This window comes from Peromyscus maniculatus, chromosome 1, assembly GCF_049852395.1.
Source record: "Peromyscus maniculatus bairdii isolate BWxNUB_F1_BW_parent chromosome 1, HU_Pman_BW_mat_3.1, whole genome shotgun sequence".
NCBI lineage: Eukaryota > Metazoa > Chordata > Mammalia > Rodentia > Cricetidae > Peromyscus > Peromyscus maniculatus.
Window position 1 is genome coordinate 30,161,016 of NC_134852.1, and position 23,889 is coordinate 30,184,904.

At 58.5% G+C, this 23,889-nt stretch overlaps 1 protein-coding gene across 5 annotated transcripts; it reads right to left on the reverse strand.

The window, feature by feature from the left end:
* Positions 1–17: 17 nt before the first annotated feature.
* On the reverse strand, positions 18–23,835 carry Clasrp (CLK4 associating serine/arginine rich protein). 5 transcript variants are annotated; one of them, XM_006994865.4, is made up of 21 exons: positions 23,702–23,835; positions 22,451–22,566; positions 14,919–15,016; positions 14,348–14,449; positions 14,100–14,179; positions 11,733–11,817; positions 10,661–10,809; positions 9,936–10,032; positions 7,629–7,707; positions 7,469–7,542; positions 6,609–6,650; positions 5,090–5,305; positions 4,731–5,000; positions 3,505–3,762; positions 3,229–3,268; positions 2,915–2,975; positions 2,766–2,824; positions 2,375–2,421; positions 1,007–1,089; positions 349–373; positions 22–132 (listed from the first exon to the last, which is right to left on the reverse strand). In XM_006994865.4, exons 2-21 carry the CDS (start codon positions 22,547–22,549, stop codon positions 90–92), a joined length of 2,007 nt encoding a protein of 668 aa, XP_006994927.1. In that variant the 5' UTR covers positions 22,550–22,566; positions 23,702–23,835; the 3' UTR covers positions 22–89. The 5 variants fall into 5 exon arrangements, 3 of the variants coding, with proteins under 3 accessions (XP_076429091.1, XP_006994927.1, XP_076429095.1); XM_076572980.1 differs by having other exon boundaries at positions 1,007–1,111; positions 2,373–2,421; XM_076572976.1 differs by lacking the exon at positions 349–373 and having other exon boundaries at positions 18–151; positions 1,003–1,089.
* Between the last annotated feature and the right edge of the window lie 54 nt (positions 23,836–23,889).

Consider the following 23,889-nt stretch of genomic DNA (forward strand, 5'->3'; position numbering starts at 1 on the left):
GACAGCAGGCAGTGAAGGGCATTAAATAATGTTAGCTTTTATTTCACTACAGAAACCAGGATCATCACAGCGCCCACTCAGTCCTCCGCCTAATGCCTGTAATGGGGGCTCCGGGACCTGGACCTCGAGCGCCTGCGGAGAAAGGAGACGGCTGTGAGGGTGGGATGCTGGGAACCTCCCTCCCATGCACACAGGCTCCAACATGCCTGCAGAATGGGCCGCTGAGAGGAGTGTCTTCCCTAGGGAACAAGTCCAGCCCCACCAAATGAAGGGGTGTAGGGGAGGAGGGACGGGGGACTGCCGGGAGACTTGGAGGGTCACCTCTGGTAGCAGGGCCAGCAGCCTTACCTCCGAGAAGAACTGTACTCTCGACCTGAAAAGAGAAGGAGGTGATGCCAGCCGGCCTCGCTGGGCCACCTTGGGGCCTGTGCCTCACCCTCACAGGCCACCCCTGCCAGGATTAAGCCCCTCCCCACATTCTCAGCACTGAAGGGACCACTGCAGTCTGTGTGCCTCACTAGGCCTTGGCTAGCCTGAAACTGGCTATGGACACCAGACTAGCCTCAAACTCAGGGATCCTCCCGTCTCTCCCCAGGGCACACCCCACTAACTGGCTGGTTTTGTCATCTGTCCAGTACTTTTTTAGCTAATGAGATGGAGTCCCCCTGTGTAATCCAGGCAGCTCCCAAACACCAAAACAAGTGATCCTCCTGCCTGAGACTCCACAGTGCTGTTTTGTTTTGGTTTTTTGGTGGTGGTGGTGGTGGTGGTGTGTGCGTGCGTGTATGTGTGTGTGTGTCTCGATTTGTAGCCCAGGCTGATCTGAATTTGTCAGTGACTCTCCTGACTGCCAGGTCTCAACTGTTTGCTTCCTCTTTTATTTAGTGCATCATTTCTCCATGTAAGCCGGCCCCCTGCCCTCTGGCCCTGGAGTGCTGGATGGTCCGGGGAGCAGCAGCCCGGCTCTCGCCCCTGGGGACTGTAGGGCCAGTGTGGAAGCACTCACTGTAACGTGGGGAGGGCGAGCGGCTCTGGCGGCTATACTGGCGTTCCCACTCTTCTCTCTCCTTCTCCCGTCGCTCTCGCTCCCTGCAGGGGGAGAGGGGAGGCAACCAACAGGGAGGGGTGAGCACCTGCGGGGCTGGACTGACTGGAAGAGTGTCCTGCCCGCCAGTGACTAGCAGTGCACACTGAGGCGCAGACAGGGGTGAGGCAGCGAATGGCAGAGACGGCAGCAGAGCCAACGTAACCAGTCCCAAAACTCCTGGGTTTTGTCTGTGTAGCCCAGTCACCCCCACCCCCACCCCTGACAGCAGCCTCTGAAGCTGGAAGGAGAGTCCTGACGTCTGGAAGTTGTCCTCTGCTATCTATGCACACGCCATGGCATGTGCCCTGGCTGGCTCTCCCTCCGCCCTCCTTCCCTCTCCTCTCACAGCAAGCCAGGCATGGTGTTTCATGCCTGTAATCCTGGCACTGGGGAAGATGAAGCAGGAGGATTGCCATGAATTCAAAGGTAACCTGAGCTACAAAGTGAGTTCCAGGCCACCTAGAGCTATGGTGTTAAACCCTTTGTAGCCCTGGCCGTCCTGGATCTCGCTCTGTAGACCAGGCTGGCCTTGAACTCAGAGATCCGCCTGCCTCTGCCTCCCGAGTGCTGGGATTAAAGGCGTGCACCACCACGGCCAACATAACACATGTTTTTAAGAACTAATAAAGCAGGGCAGCAGCAGCCCTCCTGCAGCCCAGGTGGCCCACATGCCTAACTACAGAGCCAGGGGCCATTCCCACCATGGCCCACAGAGAAAGGAAGGCAACCCAGCTCAGAGAGCGAAATGTTAGCTCCCTCTCCCAGCACACCCCAGAAAGAACTGACAGGCTCAGGCCACCATCCCTGCCCGCCTGGCCCTCCTTTCCCTTACAGGCTTCCCCTAAAGGCCCTAGACAACCTGAGGACTCCAGGTACTGATCCTAGCTGCCTAGTGTGGTGGGCACTGAGGGGCTGACCCACTTCAGGCTCCAAGAGGATGCCACCTGATCAGAGAGACCTAAGACAGCTGGAACTAAACCCCACGCCTAGAATCCAGGCCCAGGACTCTGACCACAGCCCAACATATAATGCAGAAAAAGAAAGGAGAAAGGAAAAGCCGCCCCGCCTAAGAGACCCACCATGGGGTGGGCTTTACTCCACCACTGGATAAGCACCCAATACCAAGGACACAGTTGCCAGGCATGGGGATACTGTGCAGACCTGCGTCAGAAGGTGAGGGGCCTAGGGCATCTGGGGAAGGGGGCAGCAATGGCAATGGGCTGGGAACCAATGGGGGGGGGCGCTCCTGCAGCAGGAGGCTGGGTCTACCACAGGTCGGGGCCTTACTTCATTCGGATCTTTCGGGCCATGGCTCGCAATTCATCCTCCCGCTCCTGCAACAGAAACAGCTGTGAGGAGCGGCCCCGCCCCCCACTGCACCGGCGCCCCCCCACTGCACAGGCGACCCGCCACTGCACCGAGCGCCCCCCCACTGCACCGGCGACCCCCACTGCACCGGCGCCCCCCCACTGCACCGGCGCCCCCCCCACTGCACCAGCGCCCCCCACTGCACCGGCGCCCCCCCCCACTGCACCAGCGCCCCCCACTGCACCGGCGCCCCCCCACTGCACCGAGCGCCCCCCACTGCACGGGCGCCCCCCCACTGCACGGGCGCCCCCCACTGCACGGGCGCCCCCCACTGCACCAGCGCCCCGCCCCTCCGGCCGGCCGGCCTGACCTGGCGCTCATGCTCCTGCTGTATCATCTTCTCCTGAGCCGCCTTCTTATCCGCCTTGACTGTGGAGAAGGATGTGAGGCTGAGGGCTGTCCTCACCGTCCCCACAGCTCTGGCTGGACTGGGGTGGGGGTGGGGGTGGGGGGACTTACACTGGCGGTTCAGAGCCTTCTGCATCCGCAGCTTCAGCCTCTCCTGGGGGGTCAGCTTGGGCTGCGGGAGAAGGGGCGGGATAGGCGTGGGTGCCCAGAGCTCCCCCAGCCCACCTCAGCCAAGAGCCTGGGACTTGGGGGCCAGCTGGAGCCCCGTGGGAGGCGGGGATGGGACTTAGCTTGCCTGGGTGGCCCCTCCCCAGTCCCTGGGCTGGCTCTCCCCTCCCCCCGGGCCCCCTGCAGGCCGGCCGGGCCCAGCTCTGGACACTGCTGCTGACGGGAATTAGACGGGCGAGTTCCAAATTCTTACTGACTTTGGCAGCTCCTGTCTCTTTACCAGCGGCAGGTTCGGTCCTGGGTGGGAGGAAATGGCAGTGCTACTCTTACCATGGGCCTCAGGACTGCCATCGGCCATGGGCTCCGACCCTCAGGACGTGTCCCTGACCCCCAGAACCCAGGCAGGACCACACCCCTCTGACAACCTGCTAAGCCAAGGCCATGATGGCCCCGCACCAGAGTTCACACACCCGCCCCCTAACCTAACCGGACCCAGTGGGGCCTCCCTGGGCTCTGGCCCGGCCTCCACTCACTTTTTCAGCTTCTCGCCCACAGCAGGGGACGCTGCTGGCCTGGTCAGCTTCTCCCTTGGGGGCGATGGCGAGTGGCTCTGGCTGTGGCTCTGGCTGCGGCTGCGGCTTCTACTCCGGCTCTGGCTGCGGCTTCCACTACGGGTCAGACTGCGGCTTCGGGAAGGGCTGAGGGACCAGCTGCTGCGGCTGCGGCTGCTACTGTGGTGCCTGGGGCCTCGGGCACCCCGCTTATAGCGGTCACCTGAACGGGAGCGGCTCCTGGGTGCAGCAGAGGGGGAGGAGGGCTGTGAGGCTCCAGGGACCCACAGGAGTCATCCACAGCCTCCTAGAGGGCCGGGTATGCTCAGTCCCCTTCTCCCCCACACTTCCCTCAGGAAGCCCCTCACTTGGCCCCACACCTGTGGCGTCCACTGCGCATACTCGCCAGCACCAGCCTACAAGCTCTGGACCGGCTGCACAGTCCCAGCTTCCCTGCTGGCGGTACTAGTGGGATTCTCCAGAGTGGTCCCCCTCGGGCGGGCATTCAGTTTGTGACAGGCTCCATTTCCCTCCCCAGCCCTTCTCCTGGAGTCAGGCTCCAGGGAAGATTCAGAAGCCAACTTCCAAATATTAACCAATCCGCCCGGGCGGACTAGTGCTTGCCGTAGTCGGTACTGAGCGACCACAGGCACTCTCCGCCTCTCTATAATCAACAGCAAGAAGAGGGAGCCCCGAGCGTGGCGACCCCGGCAGCTCGCACGGGTGGCCGGCTGGCACCGTGACTGGTACACCCCAGGAGACCGACAGTGACACTAGCAGTGCACACGATACACAGGGCCAGGTCTACACTCAACACTTAGGCTGTGACTGTTGTACAGAGGAAGAAAGCCCAGCTGGGTCAGCCAGCCTGCTCCGCTCACACTCTCCACTCTGCTTCTGCGCTCTCCCACCAAACCTAAAAGCAGCCACAGCCCATACTCCACTGTCCCCTGGAAACCCGCCTCTTCCACAAACGCTGTTGCCCCGCCCACCAGATTCCCAGGTCCTGCAGAAGCCAAGGAGACACCTCCATGCCCCGAGTCCCAGAAGGGTGACAGGGCCCCGCCTCTTACTTGGGGCACCTACCCCGTCCTGCTTCCAACCAGGCAGCGCTTGCCGAAAGAAAAAGAGCCGCCTGTCCCCAGCCTGCCTGCCCCGTGCCTGCACCCGCCCAAACGCAAGGGCTCGCTCGCGCACCGAGCACCGACCTGCTTCTGCGGCGGGGCGCGTACCCGCCACGCCGGGCTGGCGAGCGCGAGTAGCGGTGTCCGTCTCGGGAACCGCCTTCCGAATGCCGCCGTCCGCGGCTGCGGGAGCGCGAATAGCGCCGGGAGCGGGAGCGGGAGCGGGACCAGGAGCGCGAGCGGGAGCGCGCATGGCGGACAGAGCGGTAGTAGCCACGGCGGGAGCGCGAGCTGGAGCGCGAACTGGAGCGGGAGCTGGAAGTCCTGGAGGCGGAGGACGAGGAGGAGCGGCGGCTGCGGGAGCACAGGGCCATCAGCACCGCGGCCCTCGAGGGCCGGGCCCTCCACTCGGCAGCCAGCTAGGGCGCCCACGCGTTACCGACCGGGTGCTGGCATTGCGGCCTGGAGCGGGGCCGCCGGGCTGCGAGGGCGCAGGGGGCTTCCCTGGGGCGGCCCCGGATGCAGCAGCCGCGGCGGCGGCGGCAGCTGCCTCCTCGTCGCTGCCCCCAAAACTGGTGATAAAAGTGATCTTTTCCTCGCGGCCTGGGCTCGGGGAGCGAGAGCGGGAGCGGGACTCAGAACTGGATTCCGAAGGTGACCTGCAGCCGAGGGCGGGCAAAAGAGAGGCAGCCCTCAGCGCCCCAGCTGCTGCAGGGCCCTAATGAGCTAGGTGAGTTCGAGGCCAGCCTGGTACACATCCATTGGGAGGTCAAGGCTAGTCAGAGAGACAATAAAGAGACCTTGTCTCAAAAATAAATTGGCCATGGCGCACGCCTTTGATCCCAGCACTTGGGAGGCAGAGGCAGGTGGATCTCTGTGGGTTCTAGGCCAGCCTGGTCTACAGAGAGAGTTCCAGGCCAGCCAGGACTGTTACACAGAGAAAACACAAATAAGTCAGTCTGCAGCTGGTGAAGTCAGCAGGTAAAGGCCCTTGCTCCCAAGCCTGACCACCTCAGGTCAACCCCAGAACCCACACAGTAACAGAAGAGAACTCACTCCTTTAGCTGCCGCTGGACCTCCAGTCCTGCAGCATGTGCACTACACTCACCCACACAAACGTAACTTCTCAGAACAGAAAATAGGCCTGGGTGTGTGTGCACACCTTTAATCCTAGCACTGGGAAGGCTGAGGCCAGCAGCTCTCAGAGCCCCAGCTGCTGCAGGGCCCTAATGGGCTATGTGAGTTCGAGGCCAGCCTTGTCTACATAGAGAGTTCCAGGACAGCCAGGGCTACACAGAGAAACCCTGTCTCAATCAATCAATCAATCAATCAATCAATTAATAAAAGAAAATGCCTGGCTTTATGTAGTCAGTAAAAATGAAGGGCTGGGTGTAGCTCACAGAAGGCTTTGCCTATGCAAGAGGCCCTGTTTCAGCAACAAACAATGAAACTATCGCAGCCTTCCTGTTTAACCAGAGAGTTTAAGTTCTCAGCTACTGCATGTAGTTTAATTTCATCCTAAGATACTGGGGCCTAGTGGAACACCCTTTCCAGCCGAGCAGTCAGCACAAAAGCCCATTGGCCCCGCCAGGCCCCACCCTTGGCCTTCAGAGAGCTGCAGGAGGAAGTTCAACTGGACTGCCCTCTATCACCCAACACCCTGGGATCTGCGCCGTGCTTGCTGGGCCTCTGTCAGTGCCTGGCACTTTTCACTATTTCTGGGAGTCTGTGTTAAAGACACCCCATCTCCACAGTCCTTTATGCCATATTTGATTGTATCACAAGCCTGTTATGTTAACATTAGAAGAAAAAAAGGAGATTCTGAATTAAAAGAAAAAAACCGGGAAAGCAAAACTGATGTAGATCCAACCTCCACCCACAGGCCACAGGATGCCATCTGTGACAGGGGTGACCCAAAAGGTAGGCCACAACGCTGGCTTCTTCCTGGGCACCGACACTTACCGTTTATAGGGGTCATAGGTGGGGCTGTCTCGGCGGGCGTAACTATGGAGACAACAGGAAGGACAATGGAGAGCTGAGACTGACCGGCGTGACCTTGGCCTATCCCACCCAGAACCCCCGTGCTGCGGACTATGCACCCTGCCCAACACAACACCGGAACAAACTTCCCCATGACAACCGGCCCCTGATGGCTGCCTCTTTTCACGACTTCTGATTCCTCTTCATAGGGGAGGAACAGGCCCGGGGAGGGCAGGTGACCTGCCTGGGGTCACACTGTGTATGAGTGAAGGGGCCAAGACCCCAGCTCGGGCCTGTGGCCTGCAGCTGGCATTCCGGGTCTGTTCACGGACAGGGCCACCGGACCGGAAGTGACAGTGAGAACCAGGTCTCATCCTTAGAGCCACTTCCAGCCGCCCCTTATCAGAGGTGCGCCTACGCCCCCAGGCCAGGACTCTCCTCAGCGGCAGCTGCTCACCCAACCCTGTCTGTCTCAAGACGTCAGGTGGGAAGCGGCCCAGGCCCCTCTCCTTGGAGCCAAGGTTCCCCACTTTCCAAAGGAAGAAACTGTAGCTAGAAGGAGTCATTATCTAGACCTTGGTGGCGACACCGGGCAGCACAGTGGACTGAGACTGGGGCCCTGAGTTCTGGCCACAGTGCCTCTAGCCATCTCCGGTAGCTTCCTGTCCCCCCCAAGTCCCCAGTCCCGGAGGTTAGTGTGGAGGTGGCAGAGATAGCACCGGCAGGCCTCCAGCGCTGCTGCTGCTCCTGCTCCTCACTAGAACTCTCACTCCGGGCGCTCCATTAGAACAGCCCCCCTGAAGCCCAGGCTGGGGAGGGAGTCGCCCAAGGGGAGATCCTACCTGGGAGGGCTGATCTTGCGGCCCCTCAGCCGCTTCTCCCGGAACTCTCTTCGCTGCCGCCGAGAACGCCGGCCCTGGACAGGGGGCACCAGGGTGGTGAGGGTGTGCCCGCCCGCAGGGAACACATGCCTTTGCCCTCTTCACCCTATCCAAACCTCACCGAGTACATGGCTTTCTCCTCCTCCAGGGCCTTGGCATGTTTGATGGCCTCTGCCTCTTCCTTGTCCTTCCGCAGCATCCTGCAGAGGGGTGAGAACCAGCATGAAGAGCCCAGGCCACAGGGTGAGCTGAGCCCAGGCCACAGGGGAAGGCAGCAGGGGTCTGATGTTACGCTGTGACTCTTGGCTACAACTCCTGGAGGATAGGCATTGTTGTTGTAGGCCAGGCTGGTCTTGAACTTACGAAGTAATCCTCTGAGCTAAGTGACATGCAGTCATGCATCCCCATGCACTTTCCTTTCCTGCCCTTCCCTTCGATGGGGTCTTATTCTGTAGCCCAGGCTGGCCTGGAACTTACTACCTAGGCTGGCTTTGACTTTCTTGCCTCAGGCTCTAGACTGCAGATCATAGGTGTGTGCCACCACACCAAATTTCTTTGATATATTTAATAGATTTTATTGAGTACTTAAAAAGAAAACGGGTATTTTGCCTGCCCGTGTGTCTGTTTATCATATGTGTGCCTGGTGCCCCTGAAGGAACCCACTGTGAGGCACCATATGGGTGCTGGGAGCCCAGCCACGACACAACCACAAGTGTTCTCCTTGAGGACCTTCTGAAAGACAGGTGCTGGTTTAGGGGTGAAGAGTTCAGTGTTTGGGGTAGAGAGGTGGCTCAGAGGTGAAGAGCATCCACTGCTCTTCCAGAGGGTCTGAGTTCAGTTCCCAGCACCCACATCTGATAGCTCAGAAGTGCCTGCAACTCCAGCTCCAGGGACCTAATACCTTTTCCTGGCCTCTGCAAATACCAGGCCTGCACATGATGCACAGAACTTACACGCAGGCAAAACACTCATACACATAAAATTCAAAACAAATTAAAAAACCAGAACCCACCAGGCAGTGGTGGCGCATGCCTTTAATCCCAGCACTCAGGAGGCAGAGCCAGGTGGATCTCTGAGTTCGAGGCCAGCCTGGGCTACAGAGTGAGTTCCAGGACAGGCACCAAAGCTATACTGAGAAACCCTATCTCAAAAAATAAAAAAAACGCCGGGCGTTGGTGGCGCACGCCTTTAATCCCAGCACTCGGGAGGCAGAGCCAGGCGGATCTCTGTGAGTTCGAGGCCAGCCTGGGCTACCGAGTGAGCTCCAGGAAAGGCGCAAAGCTACACAGAGAAACCCTGTCTTGAAAAGCCAAAAAAAATAAAAATAAAAATAAAAATAAAAAAATAAATAAATAAAATAAAAAAAATAAAAAAAAACAAAAAAAGTGAGGAGACTGAGTACAGGGTCCTTCAAAGAGAGTCAACTGGACAAGAAACCTCAGCAGAGATGGGAGTCTCACAGAAAGCCTGAGAGAGCAGGGAGCAGGGTGCCCAGGGTGAGGCAGAGTGACCAGTGACAGGGCCTAGAAGGCGACAGACCAGGCCTCGGCCATCTTCAGTAAGGACCATGTGGGGCCTGAGTCAGGAAAGGGCGAGGGGCCAGGCAGGCGGGACTAAGGCTGTGGTTAGGGTCTGTTTACTCCTGAGGGGTGAAAATGCTACAGCGTGGGTTTTCAACCTGTGGGTCACAACCCCTGTGACAAACCTCCACTGCCAAAAAGAATTCACACTATGATTCATTAACAGTGGCAAAACTGCAGTTATAAAGTTGCAATGAAATCGATTTTATGGCTGGCAGTCACCATAACAGGAGGAACTGTATTCAAAATCACTGCGCTAGAGGGTTCTGGGTTCAGACTTGGGCAGGGACCTGGGACTGATCCCTAGGTTCCAGACTAAAACAGTTTCTGGTCTGTTGGTGCCACTGATGTAAAGAAAGCACTTGGTACGGCAGGACCCGGTACAGGCAGGACCCGGTACCAGGCAGGACCCAGTACGGCAGGACCCGGTACAGGCAGGACCCGGTACAGGCAGGACCCGGTACAGGCAGGACCCGGTACAGGTAGGACCCGGTACAGGCAGGACCCGGTACGGCAGGACCCGGTACGGCAGGACCCGGTACAGGCAGGACCCGGTACAGGCAGGACCCGGTACGGCAGGACCCGGTACAGGCAGGACCCGGTACGGCAGGACCCGGTACAGGCAGGACCCGGTACAGGCAGAGGCTCTTGCAGCATCAAAAACTAATGCATAGAGCTGCACCACTAGAGGGCGCTGTCCCCAAGGAACCGAGGCTCCGTTTCTATCTACACGAAGTTCCGTTCCACAAGCTCCGAGTTCACAGGCTGAGGAGGATAGCTGTGGTACCAGGGGGTGCCTCAGAGGCCATGGCGGGGACAGAGTCCGGCATGTCAGTCAGCGGTCTCACCTGACGAAGTCTCCGTCAGCCATGCCGTAGGTGGTGGCCTGCTTATTGAGATCAGCCACCTGCTCCTGGTTTAGCTCGTCCACATCCACCTCCACATCTGCACCAAGAGAAAGGCTGTCAGGGACCCGAGCCCCGGAAGGCAGAAGGGGGTGCCCAGTGCCCCAGTGGGGACAGGTCCGCCAGCTGGAGCGCCTCAGGGAGGACGTAGCTGTGCTAGCTCAGGGAAGGATGGGTGAGTCTGAGGAGGGAGGGCGAGAGAGAAAGAGAGGGTGGGAGGTGGGAAAGGACAGAGGTGGGTGGGCGTCAGGTCAGCGCACGGGGGAGGACAGGAGACAGACATGAACATCGGCTCTGCCTGAGGCTGAGCCCGCACGTCCACCAGGAAGAGCGGGACGGAAAGGGGCAGCGCAGTCTTCTCACTGGGGACTTCTACGGGAGGAGGGTTGTGTACAGGGGCATGAGTGACAGACGCTGGAGGGTGAGGGGCAGCTCTGGGACGGGGACTCTTCCCAGAGCAAAGGTAGGCCGGCCCAGGTACAAGAGGAAGAGCCAGCTCCTGGGTGGGAAACTCTTGGTGGGAGAGGACAGGGACAGCGAGGGCTGGGAGCGGGACAGCGGAGCAGGGGGAGAGCTTGTAAGCACGGGTGCCCCACAGAGGGGGAGGGACGAGACACAAAACCGATGCCCAGGGGCTGCAGGTGGGGAGGGCAGAGAGGGGACCCCACCGATGTCGGGGATGACCTCATCTTCATCCGAATTGCTCTCGTCCTCTGCTGGTGACTCCTCCTCCTCTGGTTTCTCGGCCACCTTCTCTACCTCGGCCACAGTACTATCTTCATAGGTGTAGCCGATGGAAGCCTTCTTCTCGGCCAGCCTGGGAGAAGAGCCATGAGCCAGGGGCTACCCAGCAGGAACAGGGCCACAGGCAAACCCCACGATGGATCCCCAGTCCTTGGCAACAGGTGTCCACCTAAGCTGTTCCGCGCCAGCCCACATGCCTATGGCCTGGTCCTTCCCATTCCTGTCCTGGCCCAGGGAGTCACCCTCGTCCACCTCTCCTGCCTGGCTCAGGCACTGTCCTGGCTGCCCAGCCTTGCCCATGCTGGCTGCCCAGCCTTGCCCATGCTGGCTGCCCAGCCTTGCCCATGCTGGCTGCCCAGCCTTGCCCACGCTGGCTGCCCAGCCTTGCCCATGCTGGCTTACTCCTGCCCCACTGAGTGCAGAGCCCAGAGTCATCTTGTGCTTTCAGGGGCCACACTGAGAGGCCACTGCGCACTTCTGCTGTTGATGCCCCGCCACGTCCCAGCACCCTATCCTAAAGGCACAGTCTGAGTGTCTGGGAAGTGCCCAAGTGTGTCAGGAAGCAAACCTACAGTGGGTGGCCCCAGATCTGACCAGGGCTCTAACTAGAGAGCCTAGTCAGGCTGGCTTCTGAGACGGCTGACAACCCCGGGCGAAGGCCCCCAGCCCCCTGCAGCGTCTCGGGGTTGCAAGCTCACTGTACGCAGGTGCTGGGACAAGCGTAGGACACCCTCGTCACCCATGTACCTCACAGCTCCTGACTTGGGGCTGACTCCAGGGGCTGCCTTCCCTGGGCCTCCCCAGGACTCACTCTCGGGCAGCTTCCCCACAGGGCTCCTGTCTCCCACTCTGCAAGGTGGGACCAACAAGCTCGGGCAGAGCCTGTCCTCTGGTGCTGCCTTTCTCTCCACATATAGAAGAGTGTACCCAACTGAGTGCTCACTACGGTCCTGCTCCTGGAGACAGAGGTGAGGGGTGGGAGGGCCCTTGACTCACTTCTTCTTCTCGTCCTCGCTGGGTCTCTGCAGGCCTCCGTACAGTTCATCGATGTAGATCTGATACAAGCACTGCTCCTCCGAGACTGACAAGGAGAGGCCATAGGTCAGCACGGCCAGGCGCATGTGGGTAGGGTAGGGCACAAAGATGGGGGACGCAGGCAGGACAGGGTCACCTATTTCCAATCACTCTTCTGTCTAGAACCCAGGAGACCACAGTATACAACACCAGCTAGATGATCCACTTGCCCTGTGATCTTGCTCAAGTGATGGCAACCCCTGACTCCTTGTGCCTCAGCTCCTTGTTTATAAGATGGGATTCCGGGCAGAGTGAGTACCTGGGACTCAGGGCCCTACTGCTGTCATGGGGCCTCTCTGGCCTCCAGGACATATGCGTGCCCGTAGGGGTTGGATGTCATCTGGACCCCACTGGCCACCATGCCATGTGGTCCTGTGGCTTAGTGGCTTGGTTTGTATGATGGGGTGCCTGATGACCATCTCTTCTACACCCCAGCATGCACTTCAGGGGCTTCCCAGGATATTAAGCCAGCCCAGGTCTCCCTTCAGCTAGTTCTGACTTGCTCTGGGGCTCAGGCAGGTCCTTTTCCTTCCCTCTGCAGGCTTCAGCTTAGCCTTCCTTTCCTTTTTAAGGGGGGAGGGTGGGAGGATACTGAAGATTCAAATTAAGACTATGCAAGACAAGATAGAGCAAGTGCGCTGTCATGGAACCACATCCCCAGCGTCTTTTTGAGACAGGGTCTCATGAAGTTATTCAGGCTGGCCCAGGCAAGCCTTGAATTGGAGATCCCCCTGCCTCAGCCTCTGGAGTAGCTCTGGTGCTCTGCCACCGTAAGCCTGGGCACTTCAGCTTTTCTCTCTGTGACACCTGGTGTCTGGAGTAGGTAACCCAGCACGGCCCCTCGTTGGCTGTGAACTCTATCCGAGTGCACACCTCCCCCTGGCTCAGCAGAAAGCATGTATCTACCAGCTCTGCCTCACCTCCCTTCAGGAACGCGTAGCAAGCCGTCCCTTACACTACCTAGGCTTGTTCTTCAACTGTCCGTGTGCCTACGCAGTGTCCACCGCTGGGCCCCTGGCCCCAGACAGCACAGGACACACGCTTGTAGGCGTGAATGAAGGACTCGCTCCAGGGAACCACGGCCTGACTAACATCGGAAACGACAGCCCCACGGTGACAAACCACACACCTGACCCTACAGCTTCACTGGCTGCTGCTAGACTGTCTTAGAACATGGAAACCTGGGCCGCCTGTCTCAGCTCGGAGCACGGCTTGCATACGTAATCCCCGAACTCTCAAGCTGACCCCTGGAACAGCCACCCAACAGTTCACCTGGAGGAAAAGGAGACCTGCCAGGAAAGGGGTGGGGGTGACCCTGGCCAATGGTGCCCACAGGAAAGACCTCATTTGCACAGACACCTGAGTACTGTCTGTAAAATGGGACATCAAGCTGGACGGCGATCCTTGCCTATAGTCACAGCACTGGGGGAGTGGGGCAGGGGCATGACGGGTTTCAGGCCGGCTTGGGCTGTAGAGTAAGACCGCGTCTCACACAGGAAAACAGTAAGAAACATCACCTGAGGTCTAACGGTGCAGCTGGACGGGCGAGCATGTCCCTAGTGTGCGTGCATGGCCCCGATCATTCCCAGCACAAAGCACTGAAGGGGAAACCGAGGAGCCCTCGGCCCTGCTAGGCTGTTCGTGCTTGCACTGCCAGGGACAGACCCGGGGTCTCAGACTGGGCACGCGCGTCCATGCTGTCATGTGGACATGTGACAAGGCTTGTGTGGAGGTCAGGACAATCCAGGAGTGGGTCTCCTGATCAAACGAGCTGTCTGGCTTTCATGGGAGGTGTTCCCAACTGCTGAGCCAGTCCCTGGCCGGCACCCAGGGCCTTACACATGCCACATCCCCAGCACATGCAGGTGTACCCAGATGACCTAATGAAAAGCCTGCCCATGAGGACCTGCCCTCCCAGGGAAGCCCAGGGGGAAAGTCCTGGCCTTCTGGAGCCCCAGTGAAGGCCAGACGTGGCACGTCCAAGGAGCTCGACACTGGGTCAAAACTGTCAGAGGCTCCACTCACAACAAAGAAGAGTTTCTTCCTGCGACCCTCACCCAGCGCCCTTCCCCCTTCTTTAGAAAAAGGACTTCACACAGAATCATAGTGAAGGGCTGGGAGGTGGTCTAGGCAGAAACCACCCTGTGCCAGTTTCATGGACAAAGGCCCAGAAGGGGGAGATGGCACACAGACTGGGACGGAACCAAGGGCGACCAGCAGCAAGTACCTGGGTGAGCCTTGTCTAGGCCGTCCAGCCTCGGCCCCGCCCCACCCCGCCCCGCCACTCACTGCCAGCGAAGTCGTTCTGCACCAGGCCTCGGTACCGCTCGTAGTTACATTTCCGCTCGTCCGACTCCTGCTCCGGGGAGCTTTGGGGAGGGGGTGTAAAGGGAAGGTAAACCAAAGCCACAGCCACCAGGAAAAGTGGGGAGGCTTCTGGCTAGGGAGAGAATGGGCAAGGCTCCCAGGCAAGGCGACGGATGGGTACACTGGGGCACCAAGTGCTACGGGCCCTGGCAGCCCAGCCTCGGACTTACATGGTGGTGAGCAGTGGGGGGGTGTAGTCGGGGATGTGGTCTAGGTGTGCGCGCACGTCGAAGCGGTCAATCATGTTGTTGGTGTCCCCCTGCCAGGGCATCCTGAGGTGGAGGGATGAGCAGAGAGGCGGGATCAGGGGATCCAGTCCCTCCACCTCACGCCCCTCTGACACCCACTGTCAATCACTCCCCCTCAGCTCTCAGGTCTCTATGCTGCACCCCTAATCTACAACTGAGGTCTGCGTCCCCACAAGCCATCCATCTGCCAGCCCACAAACTAGGACCCTACTTCTCAGGGCCAGTCAACAGCAAGGAACTTAAGCCAGGTTGAGGAGGCCACTAAAAGACCCCCTGTCACCCTGAAACAGGCCCCTCTGCCACCTGAGAGCCTCACTCAGCCTAAGTCCTCCCCCACGGTGACTGTCTACAGAACCTCTCTGACAGTCAATTTCATATACACGGTCTTCCTGGCCTAATCACACAAGAAAACGGCCCTTACCGGAGCCTCTACTGCAGACTCCAGAGCACCCCAAAGTCCCTTCTGACACTACACCACCCCCAAGAGTCTTACATGTTCACAGGGCTCTCAGCAGCCAGGGCAACGGCAGAATCCAGGTGAACCTTGCAGGCTCGGCCATGCACCTGCAGAAACTGGGCGGGGTCTTTCTTCTGCAGGGAGGGACAGGTCAGAGGTCACCAAGGAGCCAAGGCCCACCACGCCCCCACAAGTAGGCCTAGTGGTCAACCGGGCTCTGGGTGAAGTCCCTGGGCCACGCCTCACAGGTGAGCCAACACGGACAGCACCAGCAGCTGAACCACCCTCCCAGGTGTGGCCAGCAGTGCTGAACTCTGCTCTAGCTGAGACATCCTGCCTGCCAGCCTATCTCTCCTAGCTATTTGGGAAACTGAGGCAGGAGAATTACAAATTAGAAGCCTACCCGGGCTACAGACATACTGTCTAAAGTATGAGCCCTAATTCTCTGGGCCTAGTTCAGGCCATCCATTTGGGGCACGGTGTGAGGGCTGGGCCTGCAGCCGCCTCTAGACAGCAGGATCACCCAAGCAGAGCAGTGGGACATCTGCAGGCTGCCGGACACCAGCAGAAGTCCCACTCCATATGCACTAGGGCGGTGGAGCCGACAACCGCCGCAGGCAAGGCACAAAGACACTCAGTCCCTCACAGTTAGCCTGGGCTCAGGCTGTGACCGTGGGACAGGGCCACCTGACATGCAGGAGGCCCTAGCTCTACCCTCAGCACTGAAAGGAAACTTCAGTGGATAAAAAGTTCGGCAAAGAGCTAGGCATGAAGGCATGATGGCACAGGCTTTTAATCCCAGCAGTCCAGAGGCAGAGGCAGGTGGATCCATGAGTTTGAGGCCAGCCTGATCTACAGAGCAAGTTCTAGGACAGCCAAGGCTACACAAAGAAACTCTGTCCCAAAAATCAATCAACCAACCAACCAATAAAACAAAGCCAGCCCCCCCAAAATGATACCTAAGTGGGAGACTCCCCAGTCCATCACCCTCAAGCCTGAGTCCTGGTACTGGAGGAGGGCTTACAAATCCCCATCATCACGAAAGCACCATGGAAAGCATAACCTGGTGACAGGGAAGGCAGAGTCCTGGCCTGACAGTTCCTGGGGTCACATCACACCAACCAGGGAGAGCCACAGGAGGGGGCTCAATGCTGCCCCACAAATCCTGAGCTGGCTCCCACAGTTCCTCCAGTCTCAGCTGGGTTGAGGCTCTGGCTGGGCCCTGCTGTCCATGGGTCACCTCTTCCCTGGGGTATGTGGTCACCCTGCTCTCTGCAATGTTTTCCTTGTCCCTCCACGCCATGACTCTCCTCCCCCAGCCTCTGCGTGCCCTGGGTGTCTTCCTGACTCTCCTCTGCCAGCCGGGCCCAGGCTGTGGCCTCTCTGCTGTTACTCCCGCACACTCCCCGGCTCTGTGCTGCTGTTCCCGCTCAGCAGGGCTGCTCTCTCGCTTACTCCCATCTCCTTCGGGAGCTTCCCCAGTCAGCTCCACACACATGCCCCACTTGGGCCCACTTGCTTTCTTCAGGGAGCCTACGAGCACCTGCTGCTGCAGCCCAGCTCGCTCCATCGCCTCCAGCCTCCCACAAGAACACGAAGCAGAATGTGCCTCCCAGGGGCAGGGATCTGTTGTGCTCACTGCTGGATCTGTCCCCAGGGCCCGATCTCCACACAGGCTCTCAGGTCAGTAAATCAGGCAAGAGAAGAGAATCCTCCCTACAGAAGTTCAGCCACACAGGCTCACCACCCCAGCAGGGAGTGGATGCTCACCACCCCAGCTCCATGTCACTGCCTGTCTCCATCACCCTAGCTCCATGTCACTGTCTGTCTCCATCACCCTAGCTCCATGTCACTGTCTGTCCCCATCACCCCAGCGGGGAGTGGATGCCAGCCACCCCAGCTCCATGTCACTGCCTGTCCCCATCCCCCCAGCGGGGAGTGGATGCTCGCCACCCCAGCTCCATGTCACTGCCTGTCCCCATCACCCCAGCAGGGAGTGGATGCCAGCCACCCCAGCTCCATGTCACTGCCTGTCCCCATCCCCCCAGCGGGGAGTGGATGCTCGCCACCCCAGCTCCATGTCACTGCCTGTCCCCATCACCCCAGGGGGGAGTGGATGCTCGCCACCCCAGCTCCATGTCACTGCCTGTCCCCAGCCACCCCAGCTCCATGTCACTGCCTGTCCCCATCACCCCAGGGGGGAGTGGATGCTCACCACCCCAGCTCCATGTCACTGCCTGTCCCCATCACCCCAGAAGGGAGTGGATGCCAGCCACCCCAGCTCCATGTCACAGCCACAGCTGGCACCCTGCTCATCTGACTGCCCGGCATGGGCTGTCAAGACCCTCAGTTGACAGTGAAGCTGACAGAGGTGCAGCTGGGTGGCTGAGGGATCAAGTCCTCTGGCTGCTCTGCCCTTGCCTGCCTCCTTTAATTCCTCAGGCCACACGGCCTCCAGCAAGCCTGAGGCCAAGACTCTAGGGACACCAGGTGCGGCATGAAGTCTGGCAAGCATGTGAGAGCCCCTGGAGGGATCCCCATCCAGAAAGGACAGGCACAGGGCCCAAGAAAGCAGCCCCAGGCCAGGGCACAGCTGGGGGGTAACCCTATGGAAAAGCCAGTGAGCCATGCTAACAGCAGGCTCTGAGCTAACCACTGTTGGCGAGAACACCCCCACTCCGCCTCTGCAATCCCAGAGACACCCGCTTCCCACACGAGGAGACTGAGGCAAAGCCACACTTGAGATCACACCAGCCAAGCAGAACTAGTCCAACCCTAGATGGGCCTAACTCCTTTCTAACCTGCTTATTTTTCCCAATTTTAGAGTAATGGCTGTTGTGGTAAAAAGTACCTAACAAAAACCCACGCTCGACCATTTTCATCCTAACTTTTTTGCTGTGCTGAGTGTTAAACTCAGGGCCCCGCCACACCAGACAAGGGTTCTCCCACTGACCAACACCCCAGCCCAGACTGTGCTAAGTGCACCGGGGAGCAGCATCAACCAACATGTGTGACCTGCTGCCCGCCCCTACCGCGGCCCCATCTTGCAGCATCAACCAACATGTGTGACCTGCTGCCCACCTCATCTTGCAGCGTGCAAACTCTATCCACTGAACAATGGCCCTCTTCCCTCACCCTCCCCTAACAACCGCCATTCTATGTAAGTATTCGACCACATCACCTAGCATGCAGGATCAAGCTGCGTCATACGATACGGTCTTTCTTGTTCTCGTGTTTGGTTGGAGACAGGGTCTCATCATGGAACGTAGAGTGACCGGGAACTCACAGAAATCCACCTGCCTCTGTCCCCAGAGGTGGTGCTGTCTCCTTGTCCCTGGCTTCATGTTTTACGTTGGGTGTGAGGATAAATAGCCTTCAGTGTGTGCATGTTTGCACAAGTGTGTGTGCACATGGGTGGGTACACACACACACACACACACACACACACACACACACACACACACACACACACACACACACGGAGACCTCAGGCTCACATCAGGAGTCACCCTCCATCACTCTTCCACCTCGATCCCTGAGGCAAGGCCTCTCAGTCAAACACAAAGCTGGCTGACAGGACTGGCCTGGCTAGCCAGCGTCTCTGCCATCCGGCCTCTGCCTTCCTGAGGCTGAACTACAAGGAGGCCACCACGACAACCCAGCATTTCATGGATTCTGGGGATCCGAACTCTGCTCCTCATGCTTGCAGAGCAAGTGTTTTAACCACTGAGACATCGCCCAGCCCACTGTTTCTTTATTCATTCATCCATAGACAGTGAGGTTCTTCTAACTGGGCTTTGTGAGCTAGTCTGCAAAGAGCTGGGCTGTGTAAGTATCTTCCTAAGCTGCAAATCCAGGCCGAGGGTAGAGCACAGACCTAGCATGTATACCTAGCACAAATGATCTCTAGGCTCCATCCCTGGCACCAGAGGTAAACAAACCAACGGAATCCACCCTTACCAACCAGGCTGCACGGCCTCTGAGCTGAGAGGGGTCAGGAGTCCATGCGGGCGTGCTCTGTCATTCACTGCCTCCTTGGACCCTTCAGCACATCCCAGGGCATGCCCGGGGCCAACAGCTCAAGCTGCTCCACTCTCTAAGGCTCGCAGTTCAGTGCATCCCTGCCTTCAACAGCGACTACATATATATATGCCACATTATATACAGGGCATGCCCGGGGCCAACAGCTCAAGCTGCTCCACTCTCTAAGGCTCGCAGTTCAGTGCATCCCTGCCTTCAACAGCGACTACATATATATATGCCACATTATATACAGGGCATGCCGCCGGCATGAAGAGGCAAGGGAATGCCGGGCCCAGACAGCCGTCCGGGCCTTCCACCTGAGACTTGTTCATATCTCACCTGTGTGTTAACAGGGAACTCTATCTCTTTCTTTTTTCCTTTGAGACAGTCTTATTATATAGCCCTGGCTGGCCTGAAGCTTGTTATAAAGATCAGGCTGGCCTCAAACTCAGAGATTCGCCTGCCTCTGCTTCCCGAATGCAAGGATTAAAAGCCCTGTAGACTGCATTTCTTTATCCAAATGACTGGACAGGAGGCTGAGGCAGGAGGAATGTGAGTTGGAGGGTTAGCCTGGGCTACACAGTGAATTCTAGGCCAGCGAGTGCAGTTTAGCAAGATCCAATCTCAAAAAAAAAAAAGAAGGGAAAAAAGAAGAAGAAAGTTCCAAGAGTAAGAACAATGACAGAAAAGCCATAAAACATGAAAAAAAGCAGTCACCAAGAATGATCAGCGATTGGGGATGCAAAACCAGCTGCTCACAGACAAACTCAAGCAGCCAAGCCTACCCTGGTTTCCTCACCAACCCCACACCCCACTTCCAGCAGCCACCAGCAGCGGCCTGGCCATCTCTCAAAGCTAGGCTCCACACATCTGAATGCAGATCACATTCCTGTCCAGGACACTGGCTGCTTGTGTGACCCACACCACAAAGAGCCCTACAGACACTTGTTGTCAAGCTCTTCCTGTCACCCAGTGAGGGGTTGTTCCTAGTCACTGTCAGGAGGCTCCCCGCCAACCCGGAGTGGAGCCTGGACATCCCTCTCCAGGCTCGTCTGTGGCATCCATCCACTGGTTGGAATCCAAACTCCACCGTACCCAGTACTAACGGTTGTTAGTATGTTATTTTCCCTTTTCCTTGTGTGTATGGGGGTGGTGCTGACTAGGTAAGCACTCACCACTGAGCCACATCCCAGCCCCGCCAAGTTAACCCTTCCTGAGCAACAGTTACCCAGGCCACACACACACCGCTCAGACATTCCTGCCTGGCCCAGGGAGCTAAGGCCACTTCAAAGGCTCGACTCTGACTGCTAATTTACAAGATTCTCAAAGCTGCTGCTGCCACAGCGGCACCAGTGCTGACTAAGGCCAAAGACAGGGAACGCTGGTAGAGAGAGCCAGCCACCTGTAGCCATGGCGCGGAGCTGTCACCCATGCTGGGGTGGGCCTCCTGCTGAGGTAGATGCCTGAGTCCTCCATGATCCGAACATGACTCCAAATATACTCAAGGGTCACCAGGCTGGACTGCCAAGAAATTCTCTTTGGTATGTTGCTGTGCCCCACCAACAGCGAGGAGCTGTCTGTTCACGTCGCCCCAGGAAAACGCACAAAACACCCAGCAGGCAAGGCACACTGGTCTACACAGCCAATCCCCCCTTCAGCCTGCGAGGGTGCCGCAGCCTGTTCTTCTCCACCGACAGGCCGCCCATCTGCTCCCCGGCTTCAGTGGTCACTTCCCACACCTGGCCAAGCCCACCCAGCACGGAACCCACACATGTCCGCTTCCGTGAGGATGAATGGGGCCGTGGGACTCTCAGGTCAACAGGACAGGAGCCAAGGGTCACGGAAACACCCAGAAACTCTCAACAGCAGGCACGAGAGCCCCTGCCCCCTTCTCTCGTCTCCTCCTGCGAGGTGGAAGGGACACACAAGAGCTGGAGCCTCCACAGCTCAGACCTCAAGACAAAACCTTCCAGAGATGAGAGACCAACTTCTGTCCTGTTAAAGGCACTCCTTCATTTCATTCCTCGGCTACAGCCAAACTACGTCCACACAGTGCAGCAACTGCAAGCCGAAGGAAACCTTAAGCAACAGAGGGATAGCCAGGAAGCCAGGATAACTTGAACAAGAGATCCAGGCAGACCACGAAATGACATGAATCTGGAGGAGAGGTAAAAATCAAACTAAGGGCCAAGTGGCTCAGTGGTAGAGGCCCTGTCTAGAATCCTCCAGAGAGGGGCTGGGGTGTGGCTCAGTGGTAGAGCCCCTGCCTAGAATCCCCCAGTGAGGGGCTTGGGTGAGCTCAGTGGTAGAGCCCCTGCCTAGAATCCCCCAGTGAGGGGCTGGGGTGTGGCTCAGTGGTAGAGCCCCTGCCTAGAATCCCCCAGTGAGGGGCTGACGGTGTGGCTCAGTGGTGGAGCTCCTGCCTAGAATCCCCCAGTGAGGGGCTGGGGTTTGGCTCAGTGGTGGAGCCCCTGCCTAGAATCCCCCCAATGAGGGGCTGGGGGTGTGGTTCAGTGGTAGAGCCCCTGCCTAGAATCCCCCAGTGAGGGGCTGGGGTGTGGCTCATGATTAGGGCATCTGTTTGGCATAAGCCCTGCCCTGGCTTCCGTTCTCAACACCTCCTAGGCTCCTAGGGGAAAACAAAACAAAAACAAACTACGCAGGGCATTGAAAGCTATGGTCAAGAGCCCAGCCTTCTCCCAAAGACACTCAGGAGCCACAGAATTCTGAGCAAGGGAGGAACAGGGCCAGTTTTGCACTTAAGAAAGGCCTTTCTAGTCTGCTGGATGGGTTGTAAGGGACAAGACTGAAGGCAAGGGGAATGGACAGACTGGACAGCGACACTGTAGCTAATACAACGTCTAGGGAAATGTAGTCTAAAGAACTGAGCCAAGTAAACAAGTGTCATTTCAACACTGGGGGTCCCCAAAGCAAGCAAGAGTCAGACAAAGTGAGGCATCATAACCCAATGCCCATCTGTGGTGGCAGATGTGGAAAAGGCCGGCGGTGGAAGCATTCAAGAATGCCACTGGGAGAGGGCAGCAGAGGCCACAAGGGCCTCTCCAGCCCAGGCATGGAGTGTGTTGGGGATTTCTGTTTTGTTTTTTTCCGAGGCAAGGTCTGAAGTCTGGGGCTGCACGCGTCCCCCACCTTTAACACAGGAGCTGCACCAGACACAACAGGCTGGCACCAAGTTCTCCCCAACAACTAAGAAGAAATGACCGTTCGCTGAGCGGGGCAACACACACCCGTAAACCAGGAGGCAGGGGCAGGAAGACTGAGTCTGGGCCAGCCTGAGTTACAGAACAAGCGTCTCAAAAAGAGAGGGGGAGAGGGTGACACTAGGATGGCAGGGGTCTAGCCTGCGCAAAGCCCAGAGTTCTACCTCCAACGCCCCCAGAAAGCGGTCGGGGTTGAGAAAAAGAGAAGGCCGCTGAGCAAACGGGGCTCTCGCCCCGACACGGGCTCTCGCCCTGACACACTCCCAAGCCCAGGGCCCTTCCCTCTGGAGCCCTCCCACCCCGCGCTCCAGGCTGGGCACTCACAATCTTCTCGTAGTACTCCCGACGTCTCTCGGCCCTCTTCTTGTAGTCCACCATCATGCCTCGAAGTTTCCGCTCATGCTTGCGAGCCTCGTGCCACATGGTGGTGAGGCCTCTACCTGAGGGATGAGGGCACCACACACACACACACACATGTCAGACGGACTGTAAAAACCACACGGGCAGAGTCACAGTCCTCTAACAAGCCGGTGTCGACCCTGACGGCTTCAGAGGAGAGGCGCTATGGTGCAGAGCTGGAGGCTGAGTACACAAAGGATCTGCACACAGTCTTGCCCGTCGTAGCTCAGCCACTATGAGAAAGTGCCTGAGTGACTTGGGTGGCCCAGGTGAGGCCCTCTCCTGGGAAAGGCATTATCCTAGATAATATGCTAAAGTCCAGATGAAAGATTACGGAATAGATAACCCCTGGAAGGTTGATGCCTCGAGTTTAAGGCCAGCCTGGGCTATACTGTACCGGTCCAGAGTACAATACAATACACGGGGGTAGGAGGTGGGGGATCTCGCTTTAATTAAAAATAAAGGGAGAAAGAGAGAAATTGGCCAGTATTGGGGGTGCATGCTTTTAATCTCAGCACTGGGAAGGCAGAGGCAGGCAGACGTTTGAGTCTGGGGCCGCCTGGTCTATGTGGTGAGTTCCAGACTAGCCAAGGCCCTGTCTGTAAATGTAATTTTGGGGGGTGGGGGATGAAAGGAGTGTCTGAAGCTGATCATGAGCTGCCAGGGCTGTGCTCACAGGAAGAACCCCCAAAGATCCTCTGCAGGAGCCATGCATGGGGGGGAAGGGCTGCAGCACAGTAGTGAGATGAAAGCTGGAGGGGAGGGAGGACGAGCTTCTCCGAAGCCCGGCCCTGGGGGGGGGGGGGGGTGAGGCCCGGTGAAGGGCGTGGGGTGGGATGGAGATGGTCAGGCGGCTGAGGTCTAAAGAGGGGATGTGAAGCTGGCCAGGCATGCAGGCGAACAGAGAAGAGCGCGGGCCCGGGTGGGCGCGCTGGGCGTGAGGCAGGGGCGGAGCTCCGTTTGCGAATAGGGGTCTCGGCCGAGCCCCACAGCGCGGACTCGGGCCCGAGGAGGGGCGAGGGGCGCAGCCAGAGGCCTGTCAGGACGGAAGTAGCTGGGGCCGCCCTCGGGGCCCTGCGGGCACCCACGGCCATCCCGGGGACGCCTCGGGCAAAGATGAAGCCCGCCTGCCACCGTTCGGAAGCCGGGAGGTCGGGGTCGGACGCCTGCACTCACCGGCTGGTCGCCGCCTCCCACTGCTGCGCTCGCGCGCTCACGACCCGCACCGGAAGCGGAAGCCAGGTTGAGCGAAGGAGAGAAGCGGTACTGCACAGAAGGCACTTCCGCAGTCGCGAGGGCGGGATCTGGGGGAAAACTGGGCGTGGTCTTGTGGTTGTGGGCGTGGCCCACTGTGATTGGTCCGG